The 14,965-nt window shown below is 44.8% G+C and overlaps 1 protein-coding gene across 6 annotated transcripts in view; it reads left to right on the top strand.

The window, feature by feature from the left end:
* HHIP (hedgehog interacting protein) overlaps window positions 1–14,965 on the top strand; it is a 385,274-nt gene that overhangs the window by 309,990 nt on the left and 60,319 nt on the right. Inside the window, exon 12 of one of the 6 annotated variants that reach the window (XM_033940012.1) lies at window positions 7,059–7,186. The exons of the other annotated variants lie outside the window; for them this stretch is intronic. Within the exon in view, the coding sequence (XP_033795903.1) occupies window positions 7,059–7,083 (25 nt within the window). The 3' untranslated portion in view covers window positions 7,084–7,186. Of the gene's footprint in view, window positions 1–7,058; window positions 7,187–14,965 lie in introns of those variants that run through there. 6 annotated transcript variants of the gene reach the window in all.

Below are 14,965 nucleotides of genomic sequence, written 5' to 3' on the forward strand. Positions count from 1 at the left end.
GGAAAGAGACCTGGGAGTACTGGTCGACAAGTCGATGAAGCCGTCCGTGCAGTGGTGTACCAAGGGGGGAGGGCGGGGGGGCGGTCCGCCCCGGGTGCACACTTTAGGGTGGGGTGCACAGCCGTCCAGGTCCAGGTTCTCTGGTGCCGGTCCGCGCAGAGCCGGCAAGATCGCATTGGGGCCATCGGCTGCAACGGCAATGACGCAATTCATGATCGGCAATGCCCCCCCCCCACGATTACACTTAAGGGCCTCCTTCTACCCCCGGCATCAACAGCACTTCAGATCGGCAACACGGTGCTCAGTCAAAAGCTTCCCTCTGACTGAACTGCCTGGCAGAAACAGGAGGCTGAGTCAGAGGGAAGCTTTGGACTGAGCACCGTGTTGCCGATCTGAAGTTCTGTTCATGCTGGGGGTAGAAGGAAGCCCGTTGCCGATCTTAAATGTCATTGCGGGGGGGGGGGGGGCGTTGCCGATCTTGTTGCCAAAAATGGAAAGTTGAGAGGAAGGGAGAGAGATGGGCCTGTGGTGGATGAAGAAATTGAGAAAAGGGGGAAGATGATGGAAGTGGGGAGAAGGGGGAAAGAGAAGAGAGCAGATAATGAAAGTGGGGAGAAGGAGGAGAGAGAAGAGGGCAGATGATGGAAGTTGGGAGAAGGGGGAGAGAGAAGAGGGCAGATGATGGAAGTAGAGAGAAGAGGGCAGATGATGGAAGTGGGGAGAAGGGGCAGATGATGGAAGTGGGGAGAGAGAAGAGGGCAGATGATGGAAGTGGGGAGAAGGGAGAGAAAATGCTGAATGGAAGTGGAGAAAGAGAACACATACTGGATGGAAGGAGGGATAAAGAAAAAGGACATATGCTGGATGGGGAAGAAGATAGAGTTAGTAAGATAGTGGAGGGGTGAAGGAAAGGGGTGGCATGCTGTGGGTAGACACAGTGAAAAGAGGCGATTAATCAAATTATATAATAAACTTGGAAACTTGGAAAACTGAGGACTGCATAGTAAGAAAGAATTTAATTTGGACGAAGGCAGAAAATAAAGAAGGAAGACCAGAGAAGGAAAGGGAAGAGAGAGAGAGGGGAAGGAGATGCCAGAGAATGGGGAAGGAGACAGAGATATCAGATCTGAGCGGAGGAAATGAGAAGAGAGAGATGCTAAAAACCACAGGGGGAGGGAAAGAGAGATGAAAGGAGAAAGATGCCAGACCATGAGGGAACAGAGGGAAGATGATGGATGCCAGACCAAAGGGGGGGATGGCAGGGGGAAACAAACAGTTTCTGGAAGGGACAGACAGTGGATGGAACGGGCAGATGCTGGATTGAGGAGACAGGGCACACGCTAGAAGGAAAAGAGTGAAAAGAAGATAAAAGCAGAAACCAGAGACAACAAAAGGTAGAAAAAAATCATTTTATTTCTATTTTGTCATTAGAATATATCAGATTTGAAATATATATCCTGCTAGAGACATAACTGGGGACTGCAAAGCCCAGGCAGTGCTTCTTTAGCTAGATGGAAGGGGTAGAGAAAGAGGGCACATGATGGAAAGAGGGGATAAATAAAAGGAGGGCACATGATGAGGGAAAGGATTGAGTTAGGGAAATATTGGAGGGGGTGAGGGAAAGAGATGGCAAGCTGTAGGTAGACAGTAAAAAAGGAAATTGATGAGAGGGTAGTAAGAACGTAATCTAGATGGATGCAGAAAATAAATTGAAAAGGAAAATGAGGGAATAAAGGGATTGCAGAAGAGAGGTGTGGGAGAGGGAAGGAGAGGAGAGAAATTCCAGACCAATGGGGGTGAAAGGAGAGATGGTAGGGGGAAGCATACAGTTTCTGGAAGAGGCATAGAAGGAGAGAAGATGTCATATAGGGGCAGAGAGATGGCAGACAGTGAATGGAAGGAAGAGAGTAACAAGAAGATGAGGAAAGCAGAAACCAGAGAAGACAAAGGTAGAACAAAAATTTTCTATTTATTTATTGCTTTAGGAGACATGTGTCACTCTTTCTGTGGTGTTGCATTGTATGCAGAGTCCAGCTTCTTGCTGGTTCAATTTAACCTTTGTCTATGTATTTCTATTTTATCCCCCCTTTTACAAAACTGTGGAGCATTTTTTAGCACCAGCCGTGGTGGTAGCATCTCTGATGCTCAGAATTCTCTGATCGTCAGAGCTGTTACCACTATGGCTAAAATCCACACTACAGTTTTGTAAAAGGGGGAGGGGTTAGTTTGTGATGACATATTCCATACTAGGCAAAGGTGTTTTCTGTGTTCTGTATGTTCGAAAGACATGATTTTCTGTTAGGATTGACGGTGTAGGATTGATCTGTACTAGTCTGGCTTGTTTAGTTGTACAATGGGTGTATTGATGTTGTACTGCTCACTGCAATATGTAAGATGCTGCCTTTTCCTAGGTACTCATGTGTGACGTGTGGCTTGTTACTAAAAATCATGTTTTTTGTACAGATGGGGGGTGTCAAAAAATGATGGGCCCTGGGTGTCACATATGCTAGGTACGCCACTGCATCCGTGCAATGCTCGGCGGCTGCGAAAAGGGCAAACAGAATGTTAAGAATGATTAAGAAGGGGATCATGAGCAGATCGGAGAAGGTTATCATGCCGCTGTACCAGGCCATGGTATGCTCCCATCTGGAATACTACATCCAGCACTGGTCGCCGTACATGAAGAAGGACACAGTACTACTTGAAAGGGTCCAGAGAAGAGCGACTAAAATGGTTAAGGGGCTGGAGGAGTTGCCGTACAGTGAGAGATTAGAGAAACTTGGCCTCTTCTCCCTTGAAAAGAGGATGCTGAGAGGGGACATGACAAGATAATGAAGGGAACAAACTTAGTAGATAGAGACAGGTTGTTCACCCTCTCCAATGTAGAGAGACCAAGAGGGCACTCTCTAAAGTTAATAGGGGATAGATTCCGTACAAACGTAAGGAAGTTCTTCTTCACCCAGAGAGTGGTGGAAAACTGGAAAATTCTTCCGGAGGCTGTTATAGGGGAAAACACCCTCCAGGGATTCAAGATAAAGTTAGACAAGTTTTTGCTGAACCAGAACGTATGCAGGTAAAGCTAGTGTCAGTTAGGGCACTGGTCTTTGATCAGGCCAGACTTTGGCAAATGGTCAAACACAATAAAAAATATATTTTTGCCCAGTTTTTCTGACTAGCGGGTGTTTGTTTTTCTGTAACCTGTTCTGAGGAGGACGGGATATAAATCTAAATAAATAAATAAAGGGCTGCTGCGTGAGTGGACTTCTGGGCACAATGGACCACTGGTCTGATCTAGCAGCGGTAATTCTTATGTTCTTATGTACTGTTGAATTGTAATGCCCATGAAGTTCGCTTAGCAGTGAGGGCTGTATTTACTAAAGCACTATAATTGCTGTTAATATTAGTAAATAAATCCCAAATGCATGAAAACATTGCTACTATTGCTCTAAGAGCTGATGAAAATATGAACCCAAGCATTTCCTCAACTAAATGAGTTAATAAATCCCATTGTTTTAAATGAGATCTGCAAAAAAGAAATGTATATTCAGAGATTTAGGGGAGAATTCAGTAAAAGTTGCCAAAGTTGGATGCGCAAGTTTGGGCATGGATTCCAGATCCGTACATAAACTAATTAGGCAATTACGTGCTAACAATCAATAACTTGGTGTCAACAAGTACTTAATTGGCGTAATAGGAGTTAAGTGCAGATCTGCCTTACACCCTATTCTATAACGTATATCTAAATTTTACAATATGCATGAGTCAGGGGCACTGTTCCCTCTAAGCCAGCGGTCTCAAACACGCGGCCCGCAGGCCGCATGTGGCTCTCCAGGTTTTATTTGCGGCCCGCAGTCTGGAGGCCATCATTCTCTTCCTTTTGGAGCAGCAGCCGGCTCATTCGCTCAAAGCCGTGGGTTGGCGGCTCCTTGCTCTATCCACTCCTGCATCGGAAGCCTCTCTGATGTCACAACATCAGAGAGGCTTCAGACGCAGGCGCGGATCTCGCAAGGAGCCGCCACCCGCGGCTTTGAATGAACGAGCCGGCCAGACACGCTGCTGCTCCAGTGGCGTACCAAGGGGGGGGGCGGTCCACTGTTCTCTTCCCTGCAGGGCCGACCAACTCTGACAGCCCGACGTCAATTCTGACGTCGAGAGGACGTTCTGGCTAGCCAATTGCTGCCTGGCTGCCCAGAACGTCCTTTCCGACGTTAGAATTGACATCGGGCAGCGAGAGTTGGTCGGCCCCGTGCAGAAGAGAAGCAGGGAGATGGCCTGTTCCCGATAGCGGCAGCAGCAGCAGCCTATTCCGCGGCAGCGGTGGCATGGGGGAGGGCAGGAAGGAAGGAAGAAAGAAAGAAAGAAGGTGGGGTGGGGTGGGGACAGGGAGCCAGAAAAAAAAGCAAAAAATGGGGCACGGAGGAAGGAAGAAAGAAGGAGGGGGGACAGGGATCCAGAAATAAAGCAAAAAATGGGGCATGGAATCAGAGAAAGACAGACAGAGAAAGAAAGAAAAAGTTGGGGGAGGGAATGAGGTCTGGAGGAGAGGAAGCATACAGGAGGCTGAAAGAAGGGAAGAAATATTGGATGCACAGTCAGAAGAATAAAGTGCAACCAGAGACTGATGAAATTACCAAACAAAGGTAGGAAAATGATTTTATTTTCAATTTAGTGATTGAAATGTGCCAGTTTTGAGAAAGAAAAGATATTGAACTTTAAATGTGAGTGCTGCAGAAAAAAATAGAGTACTTGGAGGGCCGCAGAAAAAATAGTTAATATCTTATTAAAGAAATGACAATTTTGCATGAGGTAAAACTCTTTATAGTTTATATATCTTTCCTTTTAACTGTTAAAGGAAAGTTTTATAAACTATAAAAAGTTTTACCTCATGCAAAATTGTAATTTCTTTAATAAGGCATTAACTATTTTTTCTGCGGCCCTCCAAGTACCTACAAATCCAAAATGTGGCCCCGCAAAGGGTTTGAGTTTGAGACCACTGCTCTAAGCTGAGAGTCCTGCCTCTATAGTTCTGCCAGTAAAAGGCGCTGTTTGACTATCACATTTTAAGTATATAGTGAGAGACATGCAATCTCTGCAGGACCCCCCAGGCATTTGCCTGTTCCTAGTGATGGAAGATACAAGATTAAAACACCACCAACCACTGGCAAGAATTCATTTGGAGGACCCTCGCCCAGGAGAGGGAACAGTAGTCAGGAGCATGTGCAGAATTTAGGGGTGATGTTATAGAATGCCTCTATATATTGTGACAGGGAAGCCCCTGTCCCAGCCAAAAGAACCACAAAACCCAGCATGCATCATGCCCTGGTCCCAGGAAAACCTGGCATGGAGCCGGCACAGCCAGGAAGGGAAGAGAAAAACCCGGTCATAACCCAGCCTAAGAGCCAGAGGGGGAGGGCACTTGAACCGAATTCTTCCCCCTATTACTCCTTTCCTCCTGCTCTGAAACCTAAACCCAACTCAGGAGGGGGTGGGGTTAACACTCGAGGTGTGCACGTCAGAAAGCCTCAAATACAAACCAGGGGAAGTCAGTTGGAGGCTCAGGTGGTGCTAATCACAATCAGCCAGCCACCAGCAGGAAGGATTACAGCTTCCAGGGAGTTCCTGTTCCCCAGCCCCGTATGCTATCGAGGAAACAACTCAGCAGGTGGGAGATTGAAGGTCCTGGACGCGACCATGCCTGGCCATACAAACCCCGGGAGGGTGCACCAAGAGTAGGGCGGTGGAAAGGACCGGTTGGCAAGGAGCTAACACCCAGGCAAGACGGGGGTTGGGAGAAGCAGCCCGAGGACACAGGGTGGAGAACCAGCCAGGGTTATGGATCCATGAACTGGGAAATGAACAGCCTTCCTGGGGAGAGTGAGCCCGGGGAAGACATGGACTTGGGGGAGTATGAGATATGAGAGGTCTTGCCCTTTTCTCAATAATCCAGTCTATGCTAATTGAAGTCCTGGACACTAGCAGTGTTTGAAGCAGGTCAGGGTAATTCTGCCCAAGTGAAAAGTAATTGTGAGAACTGTTTAGTTAACTTACCTCTAGAGGACTTGGAGGGGTAAGAAGATCTTGGAAGTTAGCCCAGGTTGGGCTTGGCTACAGTCATTAACCCTGGACACATTTTTTTGTGTGGGAGAATTTGAAAGCCAACCCTTTGCTTTGTTTTTGTTGGGAGGTTTGGGATGTTAACCTGATTTATTTTATGGACCAGGAAGCTCCAGGCAGGGCACAAGGACTGAAGCCCCTGTTATGCTTGGTGAAGGAAAATGTGAAGAACGTGCTATATGTTCCAACATGTTTTTTTGTGTGTTTTTTTTTCTGAAAACTTTAATAAACCTGGTTCCAGTTCCTAAGAAATCCGTCCTCCGGGTTTTTGTTCATCCAGCCATATAAAAGGCGCATTAATAAATCTATCTGTGGTCTGAGCCCGGTTTCCCACCTACTCAGGGACAGGCCCGGTCACAATATGCACCTAACTGGTACTAGTTGGGCACAAGCATTTTGCACCAGCCTTTGGCAGACTTAAGCACTCACACCTAAAGTTAGTTGCGGGCTAAGCTAATATTCTGTAAAGGGAGCTTTGCAGACCTTTCCAGCCCCTAAACTTGGAGGCCATTGTATTTCCCCCATATTGTGGGCTAATGTGTTTGTGCCTTTAAATTTACCTTAAGAGTAATGCTCTTCAGAGCTTTTTAACCTCTTCCTATCAGCTGATCAGGCAAGACTGCATTGGCAACTAACTCATAATTGTAAGGTCTCATGTGGTTTCAAAGTGATGATTGTGCTTTACCTCCTTTATCCAGAGAAATTAGTAAGTAGATACACTGCTGGAGAAACTCACTCATCAAAGCCATTATAGATGTTTTGTTTACATTTCCCAGTGTTAAATAATTTTCTAGAACAACTCTCGCCAGCTTTGTTTGAGTTCTGTAAGTCATCCGTGATAGATGTAAGTGAATTTTATACCTCATATCTGTTGCTAGTATCTAGTTACAAGCATCTGCCTCATTTGACCTTGGTTTTTCTGTTTTGTTGCCTCGGCAATGTAGGGTGGTCTCAAAACGATATACCTGAAAGCCTAGACCTCCCACTGCAGTGTTCCTGGATAACATATCTTGAGTGTGGACAAGGGGAATGTCCTGTGTTCCATGCCTGCTGGAAAGATTTTTGTACTGTTATATGTTTTCATTTTCTGCTTTGGATTGAACTCTAGATCAAACCCAGGGTAACATAAAAGGACATTTCATGAAAGCCTCTTGCTGTTTTTTTCATTTGGGCATTATAGCTTAGTAATAGGTTTTCAGACATTTGAAAACAGGCACCTCAGCATGTAACTGTATTTCTTTATTAAACACTAGTTTCTTCATAATCATCAAATCTATGGTCTTTGGGGCTTATATGTTAAATATTGTTGACAGCATGTAAGCTATTGAATTTCATTGCACGTTATCTTGATGTACATCATGGTGCACAACTTAAATCAATAAAAAGTGCCTAGCATAAGCTTTACAATATTAACTATATTTACAGATAGTGTTGAATATCTGCAAATATATATTAGGTACGTATGTGAGTTTTGGTGCTGCTATTTGAGCATCCATCGTTTGAACACCCCTAACTTTTTGGCACTGTGGTTTGAGCACAGAGTTTTGGATACTAGTACTACTACTTATCACTTATATAACGCTGAAAGGCATACACTGTGTTGTACATTTTGACATTTGTAGATGGTCCCTGCTCAGAAGAACTTACAATCTAACTTCTCACTGGCACTGGTCAGCAGAAAGCAGGGCCCGTGCCTGCATTCTGCTTTGGTCAGGATCCTTGGAGCAGAAGGGAGATGTGGGCTGCCCCAGGCAATGAGTACCGAAGGTCAGTGTTGGGGAGAAGCAGAGAGAGGAATTTTTGACACTGCCAGCTGAGCGCCCAAAAGTTTAGTGGCCAAAAGTCTGATGGTTGAAAGTTGAGTACCTTATAAAAACATAAGAATTGCCACTGCTGAGTCAGACCAGTGGTCCATCATGCCCAGCAGTCCACTCATGCGTTGGCCCTCTGGTCTAAGATCAGCACCCTAACTGGGACTAGCCCTACCAACGTACGTTCTTGTTCAGCAGAAACTTGTCTAACTTTGTCTTGAATCCTTGGAGGGTGTTTTCCCCTATAACAGCCTCTGGAAGAGCGTTCCAGCTCTCTACCACTCTCTAGGTGAAGAAGAACTTCCTTATGTTTGTACAAAATCTATCCCCTTTCAACTTTAGAGAGTGCCCTCTTGTTCTCCCTACCTTGGAGAGGGTGAACAACCTGTCCTTATCTACTAAGTCTATCCCCCTTCAGTACCTTGAATGTTTCAATCATGTCCCCTCTCAATCTCCTCTGTTCGAGAGAGAAGAGGTCCAGTTTCTCTAATCTTTCGCTGTTCTGCAGCTCCTCCAGCCCCTTAACCATCTTAGTCGCTCTTCTCTGGACCCTTTCGAGTAGTACCGTGTCCTTCTTCATGTACGGCGACCAGTGCTGGACGCAGTACTCCAGGTGAGGGCGTACCATGGCCCGGTACAGCAGCATGATAACCTTCTCTGATCTGTTCATGATCCCCTTCTTTATCATTCCTAGCATTCTGTTTGCCCTTTTTGCTGCCGCCGCACATTGTGTGGACGGCTTCATCGACTTGTCGATCAGAACTCCAAAGTCCCTTTCCTGGGAAGTCTCTGCAAGTACCGCCCTGTATTCGTGCATGCACCTACATCCGCAACTTCAGGGTGCTGAGGCTGGAGCTCCAACCACAGTGCTCATGAAGACACTGTACCGGGGACACAGAGAATTTGCACATTGAACTGTCTCCTGTCCTGGCTGACTCTGAGGGGCTCAATGCAGCCACGGGGCAGGAGCGCAGAAAGCTCGCTCTTGCCCGGTACACCATTGGATCACCAAGGATTCAAAAAGGTACACGGGGGAGGGGGGGAGGCTGGAGGGTTGTAAAAAAAATTGTCAGAGTCAGCTGGGACAGGAGACAGGAGGGATCCCTCCTGTCCTGGCCTATCACCGAACCACAAGGTCATACGGCAGGCTCAGTGGAGGCCTGCAGGACCCGATTTCCCTCCGACCTGATTCACTAACCTGTGTACCGATCCGATTCCGATACGTGTGAAGGAAACGGCATGCAAAGTGGGCAGGGACGCGATTCGCTAAACAAAAATCTTGAACACTAACTGGGCTGGCCGATCAACAAGAAGCGACTGCTGGGGATTAGTCGCTCATCTCCTTTCCGACTGTCCTGCCAGCCCTGCAGCCCTGAAATAACCTTGCTCTCTGCCTCCCCGACTCTCTTTCTCTGGCTCTCCTGCTCTTCACCGCGACCTGCTCTCTGCCTCCCCCGACTCTCTCTCTGGCTCCCCCGACTCTCCACTGCGATCTGCTCTTTGCCTCCCCTAACTCTCCTGCTCTCTGCCACCTTTTCCTGCAGTACAAGCTCGTGGTTTTAACCCGCTTTATACCTGCGGGTTAAAACCACTGGCTTGTACTGCAGGGAAGGGCAGCAGAGAGCAGGAGAGTTGGAGCCAGTAAAAAAAGGTTAAAAAAAAACAGACAGCAAACACATGTGCAGACCATCTACAAAGTAGGCAAAGTAAATGGTCTGCACATGCGTCGGGATTGCTACCTAGTGATCCATGTCGGCGGAAGGGGATGTGCCTCCAATCGCCTCCATTAGAATATTCTTGCTTCCAGAATCGATTGGTTTTGCTCGAATCGGACACAGATCAGTCACAATTGATAACTGTGGTGTGGGACGCTATCAAAAGCTGGACGTTGTGTACTTGGACTTCAGTAAAGCTTTTGATAGCTTCCCACACCGCAGGTTATTGAGCAAGATGAATTCGATGGGATTAGGAGAAACATTAACTGCATAGGTCAATGACTGGCTAAGCGGTAGACTTCAGAGGGTAGTGGTTAACAGTACCCTCTCCGAAATGTTGAGGGTGACCAGTGGAGTGCCGCAGGGCTCGGTCCTGGGCCCAATCATCTTTAACATATTCATAGGAGACCAGACTCAGGGGCTTCAAGGTAAAATAACATTATTCGCCGATGACGCCAAACTATGCAACATAGTAGGTAAAAGCACTTTGCCCGACAGTATGACACGGGACCTACTCTTACTGGAACATTGGTCCTCGACTTGGCAGCTAAGCTTCAATGCTAAAAAATGTAAGGTCATGCACCTTGGCAGCAGAAATCCGTGCAGAACTTACACCCTAAATGGTGAGATCTTAGCTAGGACTACAGCAGAACGAGATTTAGGAGTGATCATTAGTGAAGATATGAAAACTGCCAATCAAGTGGAGAAGGCTTCATCCAAGGCTAGACAAATGATGGGTTGTATCTGCAGAAGTTTCATCAGCCGGAAGCCTGAAGTCATAATGCCTTTGTACAGATCCATGGTGAAACCTCATCTGGAATATTGTGTACAATTCTGGAGGCCACATTACCAAAAAGATGTGCTGAGAGTTGAGTTGGTTCAACGAATGGCCACCAGGATAGTCTCTGGACTCAAGGATCTCCCGTATGAGGAAAGGCTAAGTAAATTGCAGCTATACTCACTCGAGGAACGTAGAGAGAAAGGAGACATGATTGAGACATTTAAATATATCACGGACCGTATCGAGGTGGAAGATGATATCTTCTTTCTTAAAGGTCCCACGGCCACAAGAGGGTATCCGCTGAAAATCAGGGGCGGGAAATTTCATGGTGACATCAGGAAGTATTTCTTCACCGAAAGGGTGTTTGAACATTGGAATGAACTTCCACTGCAGGTGATTGAGGCCAGCAGCATGCCAGATTTTAAGAAAAAATGGGATAGGCATGTAGGATCTCTTGGGGGGTGAAGTTGGGGGGTGGGTCATTAGAGTGGGCAGACTTGATGGGCCGAGGGCCTTTTCTGCCGTCATTTTCTATGTTTCTATGTTGGTCATATCCTCAGTATTATATTTTGGCCTCTTCCTAGTTTTTTTCTAGTCAATAGGAGATTCCCCCATTGGTTCTGCTGCCACATCATCTAAATCTCTCTTTCCCCACTTCAAGGACACATCTCTCCATCATCTCTTGCTCTTCTGATGTTCTTTTTTCACTCTTCATTCTCTGCTTTTCGTCATCCTCCTTCCTTTTTGCGTGCCTTTCCTTCTGATGTTCTTGTCTTCTGGTCTCAGGGAGATCAACTGGTCCAAACACTCCAGCTTTCTTTGACCTTTTCATAAAGGTTTAAGTCAATCACAGGAATCTTCTTCTGTCTTCTGCAGTCACAAAGTATGTGTATTCCACTGACACAGACACAATTGCATCCCACATCAGTACAACTGTTTATTTCTCAGTCGCAGGTAAATATGTCCATCAATGTGCTGAGCTTCTCCATAAATCTGTCTTTCTCCTCCAGTTTTGCTCTGCCCACAGACATTTTGCTGGTTTGTTCCCATATGGATTTCAACTTTGCTTTAATCCTAACATAGCTTTTTATTACAGGACCACTGAATTTTAGATTTGCTCTGTACCACTGAGCAAGTAATCTAGTCATTAGGTCATTGACCAGTTCATCAGTGCTGTAATTTCATCTTTCTTGATCACTGATGTCTCTCAAATACAACCTATATCTAATGAAATTCCTAACAATTAGTGGTAGTTGAGGCCAATAACGTGACTGACTTTAAGAACAAATGGGATCAACATGTGGGTTCACTTCAAAGAAGAACTTAGGGGGGAGGGTTATTTGAGTGGGCAGACTTGTTGGGCCGAAGGCCCTTTTCTGCCGTCATATTCTATGTTTCTATGTTTCTAACTAAAAGTTTAGCTACAGGTGGTTCTCTGCCTGATCCCACCAAATGATGTAAACGAGTCCAAGCTTGTAATCTTGTTTTTCTTTTGGACATTTCAATATTAGATTATCACTATGATGATGCTGTGTTAAAAACCTGTGAATGAGAAAATGAAACTAATGTGTTAGTGTCAATATGGGTAAATAAGTAAGATAAATTGATAATACAGAGGGGCTGATTCTATAAACGGCGGCTAGAAAAATGATGTCGGCTGCATGTCAATCGCACATGAGCGCTGTTTACAGAATTGCAGCTAGCAGCACCTGAAATGTAGGCCAGGGTTTTCAAGGCCTACGTTTCAGGCACCTAAGTTTTTGGAGAATCATGCTTAGTGGCACCTAAGTCACACTCTATCCATAGAAATGCCCACTTAAGCATTAGGCACTGCTAAGCGCTATGCAATAAGCACATGTCTTTTATAGAATCAAATAAGCGCCTAGCGCCCAATTAAATTTTTCCCCAATTATTGAGGCTATTTAGAGTATTTTGCCAATTAAGTTATGTGCCCTTTATAGAATCCCCCAAAACACACTATACCCATCTGTCTACAACCCAATAGCCCTTATGGCTGCAGGTGGCATCTATATGGCAGAAGAGTTCAAGTTCAATTTATTTGATATACAACTATAAAACTGAGGTTAAAATCTCAGTGGTTTACAATATAAAAGTATATATAAAAAATAAAAAGGGGACAGATTCTATAAAGGGCACATAACTTAATTGGCAAAATACTCTAAATAGCCTCAATAATTGGGGAAAAATTTAATTGGGCGCTAGGCGCTTATTTGAGCGCCTAGCGCCCAATTAAATTTTTCCCCAATTATTGAGGCTATTTAGAGTATTTTGCCAATTAAGTTATGTGCCCTTTATAGAATCTGCCCCCTTTTTATTTTTTATATATACTTTTATATTGTAAACCACTCAGATTTTAACCTCAGTTTTATAGTTGTATATCAAATAAATTGAACTTGAACTCTTCTGCCATATAGATGCCACCTGCAGCCATAAGGGCTATTGGGTTGTAGACAGATGGGTATAGTGGGTTTTGGGGGCTCACCATAACCTATACAGGAGTGCTGGTTAGATGTTTATCTGGCACCCTTTATGTGAAGTTCACAGCTGTGCCCTCTAAGGTGCCCCACTGCTCTGTTGCCATGTCTGGGTGGCCAGTCCATTACAGGATTAGCCCCTCCCACATCCAAATGGTCTTGTTCTGGGTGTTTGGGACTTAAAGATAAACTTCCTGGTGCTCTGGGTGTCCCAATGGCCTAGATTTTCAGATAGAGGATTTTTTTTTTTTTTTAAAATTATTTCTAGACATATGGTGGTTTGCCTTTCAAAAATAGGCATTTTCTTACTGCCGACTTTGGACATCTAGCACCATACGTCCAAATCAAACTTAGAGGTATGTTTTGAGAATGCCCCTCCACATAACAAAAATCTTTTTTTGTTGTTCCTGGATAATAAGTGTTCCTTATTAATTACCTATGCCACAAAAGTATAGAAAATGGGTATCAATCCCCTCAAACTTTGCTTTTGTGACCAGGACATTGATATTTTGAAATGTATCTTTTTTGTAGAACATTCCAAATTGATTTCAAGCTGAGCAAACCTAGGGGCCCTTTTACTAAGGCGCAGTATGTTATTGCCACAAGGCAAACAATACCACAGACATGCCACACTCCCCCAGAGAGAGAACAGCTGTCTTCAGAAGACAGCAGGAAGTCAGAGAGTGAGGGAGACATTGTAGATCCAGTTTACAATATCAGTGGCTCAGCTGATATGAGAAACCCATACCGTCCAAACCAAAAAGACCTGAACAACTTGATCAGAAATCTTAGTCTCACCAAGTCTAGTGCCAAGCTTTTGACACCAGGGCTCAAGCAGTAGAACTTGTTGGATGAAAGTGTGCAAGTAACAGATCATAGGAAGTGCCACCAAGCTTTTTCCAGCTTCTTCATCCATCAAAATGGGCTTTGCTTCTTTCACAATGTGACCAGTCTGTATGAGGCAATTGGAATCTTCTATAACCCAAAAGAGTAGTATCTCTTCACTGACAGCTCATCCAGCAGCATCAAAGCTGTGCTGCTCCATAACAAGAACAAGTACCTGTCTCTTCCACTGGCTCACTCAGTGCACCAGAAAGAGAATTACAACAGCATCAAGACGCCTTGAAGTATGATGAGTACCGCTGGGAGGTCATCGGAGACTTCAGTGGCATTCCTAATTGGTCTCCAAGGCAGTTTTACCAAGTTTCCCTGCTTTGTTTGCCTTTAGGACAGCAGGGACACAAAGGTGCACTATCAAAGGCAGGACTTGGCCACAGCAGACCAAGTTCTCTATAGAGAGAAACGTCAAATGGGAACAACTGGTGGACACCCCAGAAGGTACTGATGCCACCACTGCACATCAAATTAGGCCTAATGAAACAATTTGTCAGGCATCTAGATAGGGAGTCAGCAGCCTTCAAGTACCTTTAAGACATCTTCCCTAATCTGTATAAGGCAAAGGTCAAAGCTGGTGTCTTCATTGGGACCACAGATAAAAAAGATCCTGAAGTGCAAGAAATTTCCCAAGAAGTTAACTAGGAAGCAGAAAGTGGCTTGGTACAGATTTGTTACAGTGGTTCAGGGCTTTCTGAGCAATCACAAGGCCAAAAAATATGTGGAGTTGGTTGAGAATCTGGTGAAAAATTACAGTAAAATGGGCTGTGGGATGTTTCTCAAAGTCCATGTTTTTGATACTCATCTTGAGACATTCAAGGAGAACATGGCAGCTCACTCAGAGGAGCAAGGTGAGCACTTCTACTAGGATATACTAGACTTTGAATGCTGCTGTCAACCAAGAAAACGATTGGAGACTACATCTGGGGGCTGATTTGTGAAAATGACACAATATAATCGCAAATCTCGAAAAACTACTCACTTCTAAATCGTCTATGGTCATCTTTTTATAACTTCAATATAAATACATGTTAATTGTGATTCATTTGTTGCTTTTTTGTCTTTATAAGAATGAAAAGATGAAAATTCAGTGTTTTCACATTGTAAAATTTGACTATCCTGGTCACAGAAGCAAAGTTTTATGGAAATAACAGA

The sequence above is a fragment of the Geotrypetes seraphini genome, chromosome 1 (assembly GCF_902459505.1).
Source record: "Geotrypetes seraphini chromosome 1, aGeoSer1.1, whole genome shotgun sequence".
In the NCBI taxonomy this organism is placed as follows: Eukaryota; Metazoa; Chordata; class Amphibia; order Gymnophiona; family Dermophiidae; genus Geotrypetes; species Geotrypetes seraphini.